Source organism: Perognathus longimembris, chromosome 1, assembly GCF_023159225.1.
Source record: "Perognathus longimembris pacificus isolate PPM17 chromosome 1, ASM2315922v1, whole genome shotgun sequence".
Lineage (NCBI taxonomy): Eukaryota > Metazoa > Chordata > Mammalia > Rodentia > Heteromyidae > Perognathus > Perognathus longimembris.
In genome coordinates this window covers 159,265,445-159,284,698 of record NC_063161.1, presented here as the reverse complement: position 1 = coordinate 159,284,698, position 19,254 = coordinate 159,265,445, and the positions used below count along the sequence as shown (strand labels likewise).

Below are 19,254 nucleotides of genomic sequence, written 5' to 3'. Positions count from 1 at the left end.
GGCGGCGGCCGGGCTCGGCGGGGTCCTCGCGCCCACGTGGCCCGGGGCCCTGGGCTCGGGCCATGGCCGCTCGCCGCGGCTCGCTCGTGCGCCGGCCCGGGGCGCGGGGCGCCTCCCCCAGCACCACCTCCGGATCCCCCCGGCCCCCGGCGAGGCGGGTGAGTTCCGACCCGGCTCTGGCCCGGGCGGCCGGGGCGCGGCGGCAGGGGGCTCCGGCGGGCTGGGGGCGGCGGGCTTCTGCCCTTCGCCGGGGGAAGCCGGCAGGCGGGGCGGATCGAGAACCGCAGACTTGGCCTTCCTGGGAAGTGGAGGCTGAGCGGGCGCGAGCCGGCTCCTTCACCCGGGCCAGGGCAGGGTCGCTGCTTTCAAGCCTGAGCGTGCCGGCCGGGTGTTTGTTCGGAGTGGTTCTAAAGACGGCATGGGTTGTCATCCAGTGTAGGAGAGAAAGGATTCCCTTTACTAGAGAAGCGAAAGATGCTTTTTACAGTTAACCAAGCCGAGGAGCAGGAAGCTGGTTTCCAGGGTCAGCCCTTCATCTTACCCGAGGAGGACGGGGAACGTTTGTGGTAAAATCCTAAATTACAAACGGACAGGAAAGATAAAGTTGGCTGCTAAGGGAGGGTTTGAGTTTGTCTTTCTTTTTTTTTCTTCTTCTTCTAAAAAGCAGTGTGTGTGTGAGATTCCATTGAAAATTCGGTTGTCAGGGTCAGTTAGGGTCTGCCAGGTGTGTTGAACATGACATTTCTTGATGTCCTATAAACACATCATTCTTTTTGGTGATTTCTGTATTTGTAACAAGCCATGGGAATAAGAGGTCTTCTGCCAGCCAATGAGGTAGCCAGATCTATTTGGGAAGAGAAATACACGAAAGAAGCATTGGGGTGGGGGTGGAGGGATGGACAGATCACAGCAGTGGTCTGGAATAGGGTAGACCTGAGATTACAGGCCAGCTTTATGCCTTGCAACATAGGACCTTGGGAAAGTTACTTTTCTGATCCTCCTTATCCATCTAGAAATGAAAAGGATAATTTGTACTTCACTTGAGTTTATTGTGAGGACTTAATGAGAATTAATATACATGGTCAGGCCCATAGAAGCATTTCATAAGTCCATGTAATAATAATAATAAAAGATGGGTCTTATTTGACTAATAGATTGCTGCACCAGGAGGTCAGTGGAGTGCTTGTGTCATGTAGCAATCTAAGAACTAAGATGTAGAAAGCTGTACTAAAACTTTATTGGGGGCTGGGAATATGGCCTAGTGGTGAAGTGCTTGCCTCTTAAAACTTTATCGGGGAAGCTGAGGCCATAGCTCAGTGAGAGCACTTACCTAGCCTCAGCTAGACTGAGTTCTCCCCAACAACATCCCCAAACTTATCTTGAGTAGATTGACTCAGAAAGCATAGATTGTCTGGGTTTGCGATTATCCACCATAATTCTTATAGAGGCAGTACAGTGGCTTTGTGTACATTTATACTTTGGTTAATGTCTTGACTGGCAATGTTGGCTACTCTGATTAGAAGTGCTGGGAACCTGGATCCAAAAATGTGTAGCTAATGGGCTGGGTTTGAAGGACTTCGATAGCTAAAATCGTGCATAACGCCCTAATGCTTGCTGTGCACACTATCTTCTAAGGCTGTTTTCTGATTCTTACGGCAGTACAAATTCATGTTCAAAAATTTGGAAAGAAGATAAACCACGCACGTAATTGCTCTACTCGGAGATAACTCTTAGGTTAGCATTTTGACGTATATTCTCAAACCCCACAACTCATAATAGAAATCAAACCACATGATGTTTTCTAACCAAGTAGGGTACGACTAATAAGGCGTTGGAGCATCATTGTTAGGAACTTGACACCGAGAGGAATAATACCTAGGAAAAGCCTGGTTCCCTCAAATCTCTGCTTTCATGTACTCTTAAAATAAGAAGCTATCGTGGCTGGGAATATGGCCTAGTGGTAGAAAGCTTGCCTCGTACACATGAAGCCCTGGGTTTGATTCCTCAGCACCACATATATAAAAAAAGCCAGAAGTGGTGCTGTAGTCCAAGTGGAAGAGTGCTAGCCTTGAGCAGAAAGAAGCCAGGGACCGTGCTCAGGCCCTGAATTCAAGCCCCAGGACTGGCAAAATAAATAAATAAGCTATCAGTGTCTGCAGTACTAAGGAAGATAGCTGGTAAGTACTACGAACACTGCCTGACACACAGTAACTATACAGTATGTCTGTTAAAACGGATAACTTGTAAGTACTAAGAACACTGCCTGACACAGTAACTATACAGTATGTCTGTTAAAACAACAACTTGGGAGGGCTCAAGAGATCATCCACCATAATCTCCTTTTACAAGTGCAAGAACGAGTCTAAGAGAGAAATGACTTGTTACATGCAGCTCAGTTTTAGAAAATCCAGATATGTCCTTGCTTCTCTGCTCAAATACCACCTCAGAAATGTCCCTTCTTTCCCTCCCTCCCTCCCCTTGCCATAGGCCATGTTTGCCTGTCTCTTTCCCCCTGTCTGCACTCCCTTCTCCTCCTTGTGCTCCTATAGTTCTTTGCCCAAACCTACTTTAATCAGTTCAGGTTTGGATTTATGGCTTTACACTTTGATCTCTTCTCCTGGTTTGTAGCTTCTTCAGAGGCTTGGCTAATCTTTGAGCTCTGTCTTTAGAACCAAGCTACTTGACAAGTGCCGAATGAATAGGCTGTAGTTAGGGTTGCTGGAGTGAAAAGGGAACCACCGTATCCAGATTGTGGCAACACTGTTTATGAGTGCTTGTTTTGTGTTGGTTGGGCCCTGTAAGGGAAGCAGTGCTGTGCAGGCCAATCTGGGCCTTTGCTTTATGGAGTTGGGCAGGTAATTGTAGTGCTGAGTGTCGGGCTGAGTGCTGCAAAGAAGGACACCCTGCTGGGGAGGTCAGGAGAGGCTCTTTTGAGGATGGAGTAAGAAAGCCTGCAACCAAAGGTGAGTCGTGCTGGCCAGCCAAAAGGAGGGTGGAGTCCCCAGAGTAGGGCGAAGCTCTGTGCAGAGACTTGAGGAGGGAAGGAGCGTGGGGCCCTTTAAGGGTTAAAGGCAGAGGGTAAAGCTGCTGCTTAGCGAGATGGCCACACAGGCTTCATTGGTCCTGCTGTACATTTTCAGTCTTAGCCTATCAGCAGCGGGAAGCATGTCTAACATTAATTAACGCACCTTGCTCCGAGTACTTGCTTGTAGACACTGACATGGGAATAAATGGTGACTGGGACGGTAGGGTACCTAAAGTGTTAGTAGAACCTGAGGTATTCATTCCAAAGAAGAGGGGGAAAGAGTTATGTGGTCAGTGGGGCTGGGGATATAGCCTAGTGGCAAGAGTGCCTGCCTCAGATACACGAGGCCCTAGGTTCGATTCCCCAGCACCACATATACAGAAAACGGCCAGAAGCGGCGCTGTGGCTCAAGTGGCAGAGTGCTAGCCTTGAGCGGGAAGAAGCCAGGGACAGTGCTCAGGCCCTGAGTCCAAGGCCCAGGACTGGCAAAAAAAAAAAAAAAAAAAAGAGTTATGTGGTCAGATGAATGTGTGCATGAGGAAGTAGCGTGCTTTGTGTTTCTGCAGAAAGCCTTCTTCAGCTTAGCAAGTATCTGTTCAAGGAGGCTGATTTTGTCTGAGTGGTGGAAAAGCTGCTTAATCCTCAGGCTTGGTCAGGAGCAGAAGAGGCTGCCTCGTGTGTGGACTAGCAAGGCTGCCTGCCAGGGAACCTGCCTATGGACACCCCGTGTGATAGGGGTGGCCTGAATGGGTGGCCTCTCTTGGAGAAATCCAGGTTTCATGCTGTTTTCCAAATGATCCAACAGACCTGAAGCCTGATTGAAATTCATGGACTTGGGACTTTATACATTTGTAAAGTGAAATAGGCCAGACGTACTTTATTAACTATTTGAAATGGTGTTTCCTGAATTACTTAGATAAAGGAATCGTTACAGATGTTCTTTCCTAAGAACTGGTTTTCTTAGTAGGTGGCTTTGAAGCTGGCCCTGTGTAAACACAAGTTGTTACCTCAAGCAAAGAGAATAATAACTGAAATCTCAAACTCCAGAACAGTAGACAATGGCTGCTTGGGGGATATTCTTCTACAAACTGGGAGAAAAGGCCTTAAAAAAAAACAAAACCCACAGGAATTGGCTGCTTCTGCCAGGGGAAGTTTGGACATCCAATCCACATTATGGAAGTGAACAGCAGATCAGACAACAGGCAGGAAGTCCTTAGTAGTGGATTGCTTGTGGTGGGCGATCAAGCAGGGACTAGAAAGGCAAGGTTGGAAGTAGTGTGGTGTGATGAATGGAGCAGCATTCTCATTTGGAATGGGAACTGAGTAGGCATCGTCTCCAGACCCTTTAAATCTGGAGGAGCAGCTTGAGGAGGGAAGATGACAGATCCAAGCACGAGGGTAGAGCAGTAATGAAGGTTTCTGCTTCCTGGGCATGAGCTGTGATGTGACATCCCGCTTTCCCTCCTGTCTGGTCTACCCTTGCTTTATTGGAGAGAGGACTCATTTCCCCAGCCCCTCTTGTTCTCATGCACATGGACTCCTAGGGTGTGAATTGACTTAGCCTTTACACTTCATCAGGTAGGCTCTGCTTCCCCTAAAGCAGACTGAATTGGGTAACCTCAGCTCAGAAAAATATTGGTTCTGATCCTCACCCTCCCCTTGGTTGACTTCACATGTACGGTAGATGGTGACTTCCCCTGGCCCCCACTCCCCCCCCCCCCCCCCGTTTTGGAAAAAGTCATCAAAGAATCCAATGGCAAGCCCTAACTGTTGCTTGGCATATGGGGCATAATGATCTCTGCAGGAAGAGATGCGATTCTGGGGGCAGTCAGGCTTCACTCCGAGGGCTGTCTTCATGGACTAATGCATCTCCTCTTGATTTTTTCCTCTTGGGAACCACACAGCAAGCAAAAGCTACCAAGAGAAAATACCAAGAATCCAGTGAGGTTCCTCCAGCTAAACAGAGAAGCAGAGCAGGAGCAGCCCTTCTCTCAGCCGAGACAACTAGTGCTCAGGAAACTCAGAGGATACTTAAGGGGAATGCACAAAAAACATTCTCTCCAAAGAAGAATTTGGTTAGTAGCACAGATGGCGGAAAGCAAGAAGAAAGACCATGCGTCAAGACCTCGTCGCTGTTTAAAAACAACCCTGAAATCCCCCAACTTGTCAGGTGCGCTCAGGTGTGGGCAGGGTGTGCCAAGGATGGAAGGAGTTGCGCGTGTCTGCCTCTTGCTTTGCTGACCTTGGCACTGGCCTGGTTTTGTCCATCCTCTGCAGACCTGTGGTGAAGCAGGAGCGAGAGCAAGTATTCACTCCAGAGGCTTTCCACCAGCTGGACCTCCACCCACATCTTGTGAGTATTGTTTCTGCTCTTAGTTGAGGTATGCTGGGACTCTTACTCGTCACCCCATTCCCATCCCACCTACCCTCCTTGTTTTTAAGAACTGGAGACTGTCCTTTACCCAGTGCAGTTTAAGACTGCTTCTTGGCTGGGAATGTGGCGTAGTGGTACCGTGCTTGTCTAACATGCATGAAGCCCTGGGTTCGATTCCTCAGCACCACATATATAGAATAGGCCAGAAGTGGCGCTGTGGCTTAAGTGGCAGAGTGCTAGTCTTGAGCAAAAAGAAGCCAAGGACAGTGCTCAGGCTCTGAGTTCAAGCTCCGGGACTGGCAAAAAAAAAAAAAAAAAAAAAGATTGCTTCTTTACTTAAAACAACTTCCTAATTACTGACTAGATGTGGTAGGGTTGTTCATGGTGGCCGATGTCACAGTGGCCATAAAAGAACTGAGTTAGCCTCTTGCCGTTAAGGGATGTGTGAAGTCTTCGAGCTTGATGAAAGGAGAGGCTATTAGTATTATTAATGCATTTTCTACAAGCAAATGGACATGTCTCCACTTTGTTTGTTCTAATACCATGAATGAATGTTCTGGACTTATATGAGTAAGGAAAGAGAGAAAACTTCTTTAGGATGGGTTATATAGGTTTCATTTCATTACTTTTCTTTTTTGTGCCAGTCCCAGGGCTTGAATTCAGAGCCATGGTGCTATCCTTGACCTCTTTTTGCTCAAGGCTGGCAATCTGCCACTTGAGCCATACCACTGCTTCTGGCGTTCTTTTGGTAGTTAATTGAAGATAAAAGTCTCATGGACTCTCCTGCCCAGACTGGCTTCAAACTCAGCCTCCTGAGTAGCTACTATTACAGACAAGGACTTCTACTGCCCAGCTTCATATCTTTATTTTCTTAACCTACAAAAGTAGAGCAGTGTTTCCCAGTCTCAGTACTATGGACTCACTGTTTTGGAAACTACGTTGTTAGATGTTTAGCAACATTCTGGGCCTTTACCCACTTGTACCAGTACCACCTCCTCCCAGCTATAGCAAGTGAAAATTTCTTCAGATACTTTTTTTTTTGGTTGGTCATGGGGCTTGAACTCTGGGCCTGGGTGCTGTATCTGCGCTCTTCAGCTCAAGACTTGTGCTCTACCACTTTGAGCCACAGTGCTACTTCCAGTTTTCTGGTGGTTAATTGGAGATAAAAGTCTCTTGGACTTTCCTGCCCGGGCTGGCTTTGAACCATGATCCTCAGATCTCAGCCTCCTGAGTAGTAGGATGACAGGTGTGAGCCACCAGTACCCAGCTCCAGATACTTGAGAATGTAGGGGTGGGGAAAGAATTTCCTCAGCTGAGAACCACTGGGGTTGTGAAACATAATTTAATCAGTGTCATCCTAGCATTTTGGCTTTTTTTTGCTTCTTTCTATTAAATATATTTGTAGTAAAAGACTGATACAAAAGTATTTATTTTCCATCTTCTCTTTCAGATTTCCACAATAAATACTGTCTTAAAAATCTCCAGCATGACTAGGTAAGACTTCCAGGCTACTTTCTTATTTTCTTAGGGCTTCGTTGGACATAACTAGAAGAAACGAAAATTATCTGTGGAGGGCAGAGCAAGTTTGTATTGTGGTCTTAGAAAACATGGCTGAGTTACCATATAGACTTGACATTCAGCATTTAGCCTCTGGGCCCTCTGCCTATAATGGACAAACCAAGTGGGTTTCCAGCAAATTCTGCTATTGGCTGCAAACTGCATGGGGTGCATACCTGGTGAGAGGGTGGATCGCTGTCGTCTTTGTGGTCCTGAAAACAGTTTAGTAAGGTCAGCCACAAAAGAGGAGCAGATATTGGCTTGGATGGAAGGGTTAGTGGAACAGCAGTTTAAGTGGTCTCTATGTATTTAACAACAAGCAACGGATTAGCGCAAGTATTTGGGGGAATAGGGTGGGGTTGTTTCATCAGACCAAGTTAAATGATTTCTCTGTTTTTGTTTTGTTTTTTTTTTTTTTTTTTTTTTTTTGGCCAGTCCTGGGCCTTGGACTCAGGGCCTGAGCACTGTCCCTGGCTTCTTCCCGCTCAAGGCTAGCACTCTGCCACTTGAGCCACAGCGCCGCTTCTGGCCGTTTTCTGTATATTTGGTGCTGGGGAATCGAACCTAGGGCCTCGTGTATCCGAGGCAGGCACTCTTGCCACTAGGCTATATCCCCAGCCCTTCTCTGTTGTTTTAATGCTTGGTTTTAAATGTACATGTAGACATACATGTGTATCTTGGTGTATCAGTGACACACATGTAGACATAGCCTTGTGTGTCCGTGACATGCTTGTAGATGGAACCTGTGTGTCCGTGGCAGTCTTTTGAAGGGTGGAAAGCTGCTACTGGCTGTACGGCTAGCTTCCTGGCTTGCTTTGTTCTTCTGTGTGGAAATCTTCCTCCAGGTTTTGTTGTGTCCCAAATTCCACATTACAGAAGGCAGTGGAGTGTATAGTACACTTTTATGCTAACTCCACTTCCTTGTTATGCCCAGTTTTTTATTTTAACTAGGTTAGCACAATGGCAATCTAAGTTAAGTTCTCTAGACGGAGCCAAGCCTGGGGCATTTGCCTGTCGAGTGCCTGTGCGTCTGCTCATGTAGGGGAATGACACGGTGCAGGTGCAGTGTGTTCTCTCTTTTGGGCAGTCCCAGTGTTCAGAAGCAAAGCATTCCTGGGTTGCTGGAAGGCAGAGATGCCCTGGTGCATTGCAGTCCCGGGCTCAGGTCAGTCCCTGTTTAATCTCTGCCCTTTGTTCTGTGGCCCCAGTGTTCAGAAGCAAAGCATCCCTGTGTTGCTGGAAGGCAGAGACGCCCTTGTGCGGTCCCAGACGGGCTCAGGTCAGTCCCTGTTTAATCTCTGCCCTTTGTTCTGTGGCCCTAGGCCTGTGGGTCTGCTGTGGGCTCTACAGGAAGGTGGCTGGGGTGGTGGCAGCAGCTGTTTCATCGTGTCTGGGCTGGAGGCCGTGCTTGCTTTCAGCTAGAGCCCTGATGTGTTCACACAGTGGAAGGAAGGGGGCAGTGGCCGGTGCTGTGGTCAGGAGCTATAAGCAGGATCTGAGTCCCGCTATTTCCTAGGAGCCCCAGTTCAGAGCTTTGCCTTCCCACAACCTACAGCCAGATGGGCTTTATTCTGCATGCATGCGTTCATGTGTGCATGTGTGTGACCTTGTCTGAAAACAGTCTGGTGAGCACAGTCCCTGTCTTGAGACAGAACATTATCTATAGACTGCCTCTCTGACCCTTGTGGCATCCTCGTGGGGCCGCTGTCATGCATTCCTGCCATCCCAGCTGGTTTGAGGGGTCTGGAACCCTAGACCTCTGTCTTCCTAAGGTGTCTGTCTTCGGCAGCTGCTCCAGGTTCACACTGAGCACACCAGCACCGCGAGGCAGTGAGCCGACCACCGCAGCCCGCAGCGGGGCGAAGGAGGACTTAGTGAGGCATTTGCTCACTGTACCAACAGCCATTAGGTTGAGCTTTCGTGTTGTCTGGGAAACATAACCTCCCTTGCTGGATGGATAAAGGAACCAAAGCTTTAGGTTTTTTAGAGGTATTGAATTTACAAAGCAAAATTAGAAGTTCTGCCAAGCACCAGTGGCTTACAGCTGTAATCCTAACTAAGGAGGCTGAGATCTGAGGATTGCAGTTCAAGGCCAGCCTGTGCAGGAACGTCTGTGAGACTTTCCTACAGGTAACCAGCAAAAGGCAGGAAGTAGAGCTGTGGTTCAAGTGGTAGAGTACTAACCTTGACCAAAAAAGCTCAGGGACAGTGCCCAGGCCCAGAATTCAAGTCCCAGGACTGACAAAAATATATAAAATAAATTGGAAAGTCAGGGCAGGTAGGTGAAATACGTCTTCACCTCTCCTAGATGTAAGATGTACCATTTACTTTCTCCCAGAAGTTAGAACTACCCCAAGATAGCAGAGCCTGCTTCCTTTCTAATTGCTTTCTACTCTTTTAAAAGGTAAAACTCTTGCGTATTGCATCCCTCTGGTCCAGTCCCTTCAAGCACTGAAGTCAAAAATACAGGTGAGCCATAAAATGTGCTTTCTTGCTGTATTCCATAGTAAAGTAGCCATTGCCTGAACTCCAGCGATAACATTAGGACTAAAAGGAACTGTTTTCACCTAGCCATGTTTTCTCTCCTTCTTCGACTTCATATAAGCATGATGCCTTTGCAGACCACCAAGAGTGGAATAGAATGAACCTGCTTCTCACGTGCTCGACCGTGCTTCCGTTGTGCCCAGATGTGCCCTGCACACATTACCCTCTTCCAGCTTTTACCCTCTGCCGCCTGAGTTATATGTGTTAATAGTGCCGTAGACTTGATACACTGAGAGAAAAAAAGCAAAGTAGCCAAGGCCACATGATCCATCCCGGTGGAGCTGGATTTCCACCTCGCTTCTTTGTGGCTTCCCAGACCAGGCTATCTCTTGTGCATGGTTCTCTGCTGGCTTCTGTCCTGTTTAGGGGCCTTTTCTGTCTCCCATAATGCCCAGCAGTGGACCTCCTACAAACTTATCACCAGGTAAATGTCTGTTTGCAGCTACCTCTTTATGTTATTATTGTCTTAGAAATGTTGGGAAACCATGGGACTTGAATTCCAGCCTTTGCTTTTGACGAGGAAGGCTGAACCTTTTATTTGAAGCAGTGTTTTGTAGCTGGGCACTGATGCTCACACCTGTTATCCTAACTATTCAGGAGGCTGAGATCTGAGGATCACAGTTCAGAGTGAGCCTGGGCAGGAAAATCTATTAAGCACCAAACGGAGCTGGGGATATGGCCTAGTGGCAAGAGTGCTTGCCTTATTATATACATGAAGCCCTGGGTTCAATTCCCTAGCACCACATATACAGAAAATGGCCAGAAGTGGTGCTGTGGCTCAAGTGGCAGAGTGCTAGCCTTAAGCAGAAAGAAGCCAGGGACAGTGCTCAGTCCCTGAGTCCAAGGCCCAGGACTGGCAAAAAAAAAAAAAAAAGCAAACAGCCAGAAGTGGAGAAGTGACTCAGGTGGTAGGGTGCCATCCCTGTATGAAAAAGCTTAAAGGACAGCTTCCAGGCCCTGAGTTCAAGCCGCAGTACTGGTGTATACTAGCGTGTGCATGCACACACACACACACACGCACGCACTCACACACACAAGCAAATAGTTGAAGTAGGCCAGGTGCTGATGCCTGTAATTCTAACTACTGAGAAGGCTGAGATCTGAGAGTCTTAGTTCAAAGCTAGCTCAGGCAGAGAAGTCCATGAGACTCTTACCTCTAATTAACTAGCAAAAAGTTAGAAGTAGTAGAATGCCAGCCTGTGTGGAAAAGCCAAGCAAGAGCAGGAGGCCCTGAGTTCAAGCCTTCCCCCACCCCCCCAAAATGAGATAGAAGGATCATGAATTTAAAGCCCGCCTGGGCTACGTAGTAAGTTTAAGGCCAGCCTCCGCTAGGAGGGAAATCTTACTTTAAAAAAAAATAATAATTGTCAGGTGCTGGTGGCTCACACCTGTAATCCTAGCTACTCAGGAGGCTGAGATCTGTGGGTTGCAATTTGAAGCCAGCCCAGGCAGGAAAGTCCATGGGACTCTTACCTCCAATAACATATTCAAAAAAGCCAGAAGTGATGCCATGGCTCAAGTGGTAGAGTGCCCACTTTGAGCAAAAGAAGCTCAGGGACAGCACCCAGGCCCAGAGTTCAAGCCCTAGGACCTGCAAAAAAAAAAAAAGAAGAATGTTTTGTATGAGCACAATTTCCCAAGCCCCAATGTAATCCATTTATTTCAAGTAATATTTAATGTAGTTCCTTGGAGTTTATTGTAATGTGATTTGACTCCTAAGAGCCTGGAGCAGCCATAATCTCAAGACTCCCAGTGGGTTCTTAAACTACCATAGCGGTGGAGTGAGAAGGGGCTGCTTTTCCACATTTTTTCCTCTACCTATTTTGGTGCGTGTGTGCGCGCGCGTGTGTGTACCAGCATTTCGGTGGTAAATTGGAGATGAGAGTGTCATGGACTTTTCTGCCAGGTGAACTTCAATCCTTAGATCCCAGCCTCCTGAGTAGCTGAGATTATAGGTGTGAGCCACAAGTGCGGAGAGTGGCTCTGATTTGTTAACATTACATTCATCCTCCACTTACGAGAAATTGGCTTTTCTTCTCTGTGTAGTAACACGTTTTGAAATGTCAGAACCTCTGCGTCACAGAGCGGCATGCTGATCTTGTTGTACCAGCTTGTTTGCCATTCCTAGCTTGGGCTCCAGTGTAGTTGCACAAAGTTGGTGTTGAGTCCTCACTACTCCAGTCTGAGTCCTAAATCCTTTTTCTCTGCATGGGTAAATGTTTCCCACGCAGAACATGAAAGCCAGAATTGTAATTGAATTTGCTGCTAAACCTACCCTTTCTGCAATCCAATTCTGAACTCTTCGTTTAGAGTTCGTGAGCACTTGGCATGTGCAAGGCCCCATTGGCGGGCCTTCAGCATGTTAGTTTGGTTTGATATTATTATTTACATATATCATCTGAAATTTTTTTTAAAAAATCGAGAGAGCAAGAGAAGAACACGCAGAGTGAAAATTGGGTCACTCTGTGCCCTGTCCCCTCCTCCGTCCCTGAAGGGGCGGGGCCTCCCCGTGTGCAGTGTGGTCTCCCAGTCTGCCCCTCGCCCCAGGGATGGTCTGTTGTGCTGAGGTGGTTTTTGTATACACCAGTACTGGCTGCTAGGGCTTGAGCTCTCTTGATTAAGCCTGGTGCCTGGCCACTGGAGCCCCGTCTCCACTTGTGGCTTTTCGGTGGTTCCTTAGAGATCAGTGTCTCAGAACTTTCCTGCCCCAGATAGCTTTGAGCCTTGAACCTTCTATCTCCTGAGGAACTAGGATTACAGGTGTGATCCACCAGCGCCTGGCTTAAATTACAGTTTTTTTGGTGAAATTTTTGTCCAACGCATATACATTATGACATATATCTTGTCTTTTTTTTTTTAAATGTGGTTTCATTCTGTTGTCCAGGCTGGCCTTATACTTGAGGTCCTCTTCGTCAGCCTCCTAAGTGCCAGAATTACAAGTATGCACAACTGCTCCAGCTCTCTGTCTTTTTTTTTTTTTGGCCAGTCCTGGGGCTTGGACTCAGGGCCTGAGCACTGTCCCTGGCTTCTTTTTGCTCAAGGCTAGCACTCTGCCACTTGAGCCACAGCACCACTTCTGTATATGTGGTGCTGGGGAATCGAACCCAGGGCCTCATGTATATGAGGCAGGCACTCTTGCCACTAGGCCATATCCCCAGCCCAGCTCTCTGTCTTTGACTTTCTACTAATACCATATTGAGCTGCCTTGTTCTTTTTCATTGCTGCCTAGTGGTTCATTGTACCCTGTACTGCAAATTACTGACTTGTTCTCCTACTGTTTGGTGAAATTGACATAGTATAGTATTTTGCTTTGAACAAAGCTATAATAAGTGCTATGCAGTATGCAGAATAAGCTTCAGTTTCTTTGTATACACAAGTACGTGTAAAAAAATTCCTGAAAGTGGAATTTGCCTTTTGTAGCCAGTGCTACGGTTAATCTGTAAGTAGGTTCTAGCAGTTTACACTCCAGGAGCCATGTGTACGTGTCCCATGCTCTCATGTCAGGAGCCGTGTGTACGTGTCCCATGCTCTCATGTCAGGAGCCGTGTGTACATGTCCCGTGCTCTCATGTCAGGAGCCGTGTGTGCGTGTCCCGTGCTCTCGTGTCCAGTAGCCGTGTATATGTGTCCCGTGTTCTCGTATTCAGGAGCTGTGTGTACGTGTCCTATGCTCTCGTGTCAGGAGCTGTGTGTATGTGTCCCATGTTCTCATGTCAGGAGCCATGTGTACGTGTTCCGTGCTCTCGTGTCAGGAGCCGTGTGTGTGTGTCCCATGCTCTCATGTCCAGGAGCCGTGTGTACGTGTTCCGTGCTCTCGTGTCAGGAGCCGTGTGTGCGTGTCCCATGCTCTCGTGTCAGGAGTCGTGTGTACGTGTCCCATGCTCTCGTGTCAGGAACCGAGTGTATGTGTCCCATGCTCTCGTGTCAGGAGCCGTGTGTGTGTGTCCCATGCTCTCGTGTCAGGAGCCGTGTGTGTGTGTCCCATGCTCTCGTGTCAGGAGCCGTGTGTGCGTGTCCCATGCTCTCGTGTCAGGAATCGTGTGTACGTGTTCCATGCTCTCGTGTCAGGAACCGAGTGTATGTGTCCCATGCTCTCGTGTCAGGAGCTGTGTGTATGTGTCCCATGCTCTCGTGTCAGGAGTCGTGTGTACGTGTCCCATGCTCTCGTGTCAGGAGTCGTGTGTACGTGTCCCATGCTCTCGTGTCAGGAACCGAGTGTATGTGTCCCATGCTCTCGTGTCAGGAGCTGTGTGTACGTGTCCCATGCTCTCGTGTCAGGAGCCGTGTGTGCGTGTCCCATGCTCTCGTGTCAGGAGCCGTGTGTACGTGTCCCATGCTCTCGTGTCAGGAGCCGTGTGTACGTGTCCCATGCTCTCGTGTCAGGAGTCGTGTGTGCGTGTCCCATGTTCTCGTGTCAGGAGCCGTGTGTACGTGTCCTGTGCTCTTGCCTCATCAGCATTGGCACTTGTTTTGTTCTCATGTTTGATAGTTTTGCTTAGAACAGCTGTTCATGTTTAGTTGCCTTATTTTTGAGGTTTTATTTTCATAAATTAGCTACTTTTGTCTTTTTATTTTTGTATTTGAGTTGTTGATTTTTTAAATATTTCATTGTTATTAAAGTATTAATACGGAGGTGTTACCATTTTATAAGTGAGGTAATGAGTAAGAGTTGGTGATGTTTTCATTACAATTTCTTATACTTTTAGGAAGTTAGCCTTTACTCTTAGATATGACATTTTTCCCTATATTGATATTTGACTTCGGATTATACTTATGTATATCTTTCCATTCTTAACCTAGGGCTTGAACTCAGGGCCTGGACACTGTCTCTGTACTTCCTTTACTCAAGGCTAGCACTCTACTTGAGCCACAGCGCCACTTCCAGCTTTTTCTGTTTATATGGTACTAAGGAATTGAACCCAGGGGTTCATGCATGCTAGGCAAGCACTCTACTACTAAGCCACATTCTCAGCCCAGATGTAATGTTTTGTTGCGAGAGATCTCACTGAGTAGCCCACACTGGTCTGGAGCTCATGCTCCAGGGAGCTACAACCTTCTGAGTACTGGTGTTACAGGAGTGTGCTACCTTGTCCAGCTTTTAAATGCCATTTTTATATTATAAAATTTATCAATATTTCCTTTTAGGATTTATGAGTTAGGTTTCTAAGTTTTATGTCACTGTAAAAAGGACTTTGAATAATCATCTCATCTCTAGTGATATAAAATAGCCCTTATAGCAAGGTGTGGTTGATTCACACCTGTAATCCTAGCACCTAACAAGCAATAGCAGGAGGGTTATTGAGGACTGCAAGTTTGAAGCCAGCCTGAGCTACTAAACAAAGAGCTTGTCTCCCAACACTATACTAAACCTTACTCATTTACTTTCCTAAGTAGCACTCTGTGTTTGATACTGTTGTATACCTCGTGTACTATTTCAGTCTATTCAATAATACACATGTGTGTATGTATTGTATGTTCGTATTTGTGTGTGTATGCGCGTGCATGCGCTGGTGCTAGGGCTTGAACCGAGGACCTGAGTGCTATCCTTTAGTTTTTTTCACTCAAGGTTGGTGCTCTCCCACTTGAGCCACACTTCCACTTCTGGCTTTTTAGTGGTTAATTGGAGATAAGCATCTTATAGATTTCTCCTGCCCAGGCTGGCTTCAAATCATAATCTTCAGATCTCAACCTCCAGAGTAGCTCAGGATCAAAAGCATGAGCCGTCAGTGCTTGGATCACTAATATAGTTTTAACTGGATGGCTTTAAATTAAATACTTTAATTAATATGAGATTTTTTTTCATACGCGTCATAGCTATTTTTGCACATTTATGTTTCCACATTTACTTTGAAACCAGCTTGTCTGACTCTAGTTTTACATGTGCGTCTATATATTCATGTATTTTTGTGTCATTTTGTTGGGGAGAATTAACTGTAAGTGTGAATCTTCTTATCTTCTTACGTATTTCTTTTTTCTCAAGTGTATTTTTAATTAACTGATGGATTTATTTCAGTCCTGGAACTTAAACTCAGGGCCTGGCACTTTCCTGTGCTTGTGTGCTCCAGGCTAGTGCTCTGCCATTTGAGCCACAGTCTACTTACGGTGTGTTTCTTCTGTTAACAGCGAAGTGATGGCCCCTATGCTCTGGTTCTCGTGCCCACGAGAGAGGTAAGTAGCTCACTCACTCTCAGTAGTGCTTCCCGCCTTTCCCCCACTGCACTTAGCCACTATAACACTGCTCTTTGCATGGGGGCCATCCTACCGCTTCCTATGGAAGAAGACTAAAGTACTCTTGAAGAGCACGTGCTGAGTAGGGCAAGTATTTTCCTCTTTCCTAAAATCTAATGTGTCTATTACCTATAATCTAATAATCTAATCTAATCTGTCTGTACCTATAGAAAGTATTAGGAGAATTGCTTTTTTTTAATACCATTATTGGGGCTTAAACTCAGGACCTAGTTATTGTTCCTCACCTTTTGCTGGTGCTGTACCATTTGAGCCACAGCTCCACTTGGAAGAATTGCAATTTTATATTTGAAAATGTATAAGCATAGTGAAGTGGAAGTATGGCTCAATTTGTAGCATATTTGCTTGCAAGGGCAGGGTCCTGAGTTGAAACCTAAAAGAAAGAAAAAAAATTAATTTAGAACCCAATTCAGTTGGCTCTGAAAAGAAACCTTTTTTTTTTCTTTTGTAAAGCAGCTGCTGCTCAGTTTTTTCCCCTTTAAATTATGCCTAACAGTTAAGCTCCTTGGTAGATTTCGTCTTTCTTGGTAGCAATGTCTGATACTCCCCATAGGAGCATTTCTGATTAGGGCGTCCACCTTCTCTACCACGTGCTCATAACCTCCTTGCAGAGAATGGGCCACCGAGGTGGAAGCTCTGGGCAGCCTTTTTTGTTTGCCCAAGCCCAGGAAGGAGCCAACACCAAGGCTCTTGCTTCACTGAAATGCTCCATGCATAGTAAACACATGCAAACCAAGTCTGTTTGCTTGGACAGAGGCTTTTTTGATGGTGGTTAATGGTTATGATTTACTGGTTTTCACTGGGCTGGCTGGGTTTGTTTAGTCTTTATAAACTTGGGGGTGTAAAGACCTGCCAGTCTCCAGATAAACCGTAGCAGTAGCATAATCTCTGGGAGGCAGTACGGCATCTTGAAAGCAGAGTTGCCCAAGGCTAGCCCTTTGCCTCACTGTCTGCTTTACCCCTTTATGCACGATGTATTCTTTTCTGAGGAAAGCCAAGTTTAAGCTGACTGCTTTCTTCTATCTGTGTGCACTGTTGACTTGAACTTCTGTGTGACACTCTGGGAATTTGAGCCAGCAGAGGGAGCACAAAACACTATTTTTGTACACATCCAAGAAATAGATCTCATCTTTACCCTTGTTCCCTGAACTGGCAGGTTTCAGAGCCAGTCTAAAAACAAGACACTTTCTGTGTAGATTCTGTGTATTGCATTATTTTTCTTAAGTCGTAATGAGGTCCAAGTTTGAATCTTAATTTAGAGTATCTTTAAAAAAAGGTAGAAGTGACCATGTTCATCATCTGTACTTTTTAATATCTACAGCTGGCTCTACAAAGCTTTGATGTTGTCCAGAAACTACTTAAGGTAAGATAAGCCATGAGTTCAGTTTTATAGTTTTCTTTCTTTGACACTTGGAGGAAAGACCTAATACACCACACTATTTTCAAAGAAATCGGAATTATTCTTATTTCCTTTTCCCTTATGTCTGTGCTTCCTGAAGATAGAACTGTGTTGGTTTTTACTGATCTAAACCTTAGTAACTATTGATTTTTAGCTTAGCTAAATTACCAGTGTTTCCTGGAGCTTCAAGTCCTATAATCTGCTCATCACGGTCAGGTTTGTGGGTCCAACCCTTAGATGATCCATGAAAAGCAATAAAAAGCTGCAAGTAGGGTTTAAGAAAGAAGACAGAAGGTTGCAGCGTTGCAGATTGCCAACCACTAAATTAGATCCTGGATTGATCTATTCTTTTATTGGGAGCCGGATAAGGATTGTATGCTTAGATTTATTTTTATTTTATTTATTTTTGCTGGGCCTGGGCCTTGAATTCTGGTCCTGGGCACTCTCCCTAAGCTCTTGTTGCTCAAGGCTAGCACTCTACCACTTGAACTACAGCACCACTTCTGCTTTGTCTATGATTAATTGGAGTTAAGAATCTCCTTGGACTTTCTTACTTGGGCTGGCTTTGAACTCTGATCCTCAGGTCTCAGCTTCCTGAGTAGCTAGGATTATGGGCCTGAGCCTAGATAAATAGTACTAAATAGTGGGTTTAGTGAAATTTGTTTTCTAAGTAAATTTCAGAAGAAAAGGCTAGAGAGCTTGCTACTTAGATCCTTTTAAAAGCTAAAGCTCACATTTGTCTCTGACAGTGTAGGAAACTATTACAGAGTTACAGTCCTAGCTACAGCTGATACAACCATACACCATGCAGTGCCCAGGAACAGTGTCTGCAGTAAGGCCTCCATCAATGGGCGCCTGTGGCCTTTTGACTGGTGAGTCTCTGAATTTGGTGTGTGGTTTTTCTGCAGCCATTTACCTGGATTGTGCCTGGAGTGTTGATGGGTGGAGAAAAGAGAAAATCAGAAAAGGCGAGGTAGGAGGAATCTTGTTGTTCATTCCACTTGGAATCTGTCTTATCTTCCTGTGCTGCGAGGCGTGGCCTCCACACCTGGAGAAAGCCCTGTGCCGGGCTGAGTCTCCTGCTCACAGCCGCAGACACAGTCCCTTCAGCAGGGAGTGGTCGTGTCTAGCGCTTCTGTTCTCATGAAGTACTGAAGAACTTAGGAACAGATTGTCTCTGCAGTTATTGTCCCAGTGCTGTTACCTTCCTAAGTCCCACCCTCCTGGTCCCCTGCAGGCCCCTTGGTTCTGTATGCATTCTAGGTGTGACTCTTGTATCCGTTGGGGGTTTTGAGTTCTATTTTCAGTTTACAAAAAGAAGATCCTGAACGTCCACAGTGCTTGGCAATGTGGTGAACACCTTGATGCCAATTGTAAATTGGAACTTCAGTGGGTGTCGTTAGAGATTGTCACCTCAGATGAATCCCAAACTGTATTCTTTTTTTCAAACACTTATTGGTTAGGTAGATTCAGCTATAAATAAGCTAACAGTGAAAAGGAGGCAAACAATGTAGATGGTTTGCTTTCACATTCACGAGGTCAGAGGGCAGGCCGGGGCTGGCACAGTGCCCCAGAGTCAGGACCCAGGGCTGTCCCATCTTCTCGTGCCCCATGGGAGGCTTCCATTTAGAGGAGTGCCTCTTACTGTTGGATAGTTGCTGCAGCGCCCGCCATCGTGTTTATTAGTTTCTTGCCAGCAGAAACAAAGGGGTCAAAGCTCCTCCACTCCTCCCTTCAGAGGTTCCTGTATGATTTGCATAGTCTCTTTGTCCTTTCTTCCATTGCTAGGACATAGACATGATCATAGGTTACTAGAAGGAAAGCCAGAAAATGAACCCAGCAAAAGTTGTTCTGTTACTATGGAACAATGGGTTATGGTTGTTGGAGGAGTAAGAAATTACTGTACATAATCTATGGGGCAAAAGCTTGTGTCCATTTTGTGGAAGTTATCACAGGGCTTGGTATAAGAAAAAGATTTTAGGGGCTGGGGATATGGCCTAGTGGCAAGAGTGCTTGCCTCGTATACATGAGGCCCTAGGTTCGATTCCCCAGCACCACATATACAGAAAATGGCCAGAAGTGGCGCTGTGGCTCAAGTGGCAGAGTGCTA

At 46.3% G+C, this 19,254-nt stretch overlaps 1 protein-coding gene across 2 annotated transcripts in view; it reads left to right on the top strand.

Moving 5' to 3' along the window:
- Positions 1 to 9: 9 nt before the first annotated feature.
- Positions 10 to 19,254, top strand: part of Ddx31 (DEAD-box helicase 31) — a 66,238-nt gene continuing 46,993 nt past the window's right edge. Inside the window, exons 1-9 of one of the 2 annotated variants that reach the window (XM_048345521.1) lie at positions 10 to 158; positions 4,930 to 5,195; positions 5,303 to 5,378; positions 6,850 to 6,893; positions 8,165 to 8,235; positions 9,361 to 9,425; positions 15,623 to 15,667; positions 17,067 to 17,108; positions 18,053 to 18,117. In XM_048345521.1, the coding sequence (XP_048201478.1) occupies positions 63 to 158; positions 4,930 to 5,195; positions 5,303 to 5,378; positions 6,850 to 6,893; positions 8,165 to 8,235; positions 9,361 to 9,425; positions 15,623 to 15,667; positions 17,067 to 17,108; positions 18,053 to 18,117 (770 nt within the window). In that variant the 5' untranslated portion in view covers positions 10 to 62. Of the gene's footprint in view, positions 159 to 4,702; positions 5,196 to 5,302; positions 5,379 to 6,849; positions 6,894 to 8,164; positions 8,236 to 9,360; positions 9,426 to 15,622; positions 15,668 to 17,066; positions 17,109 to 18,052; positions 18,118 to 19,254 lie in introns of those variants that run through there. The other variant, XM_048345512.1, reaches the window with a different exon arrangement.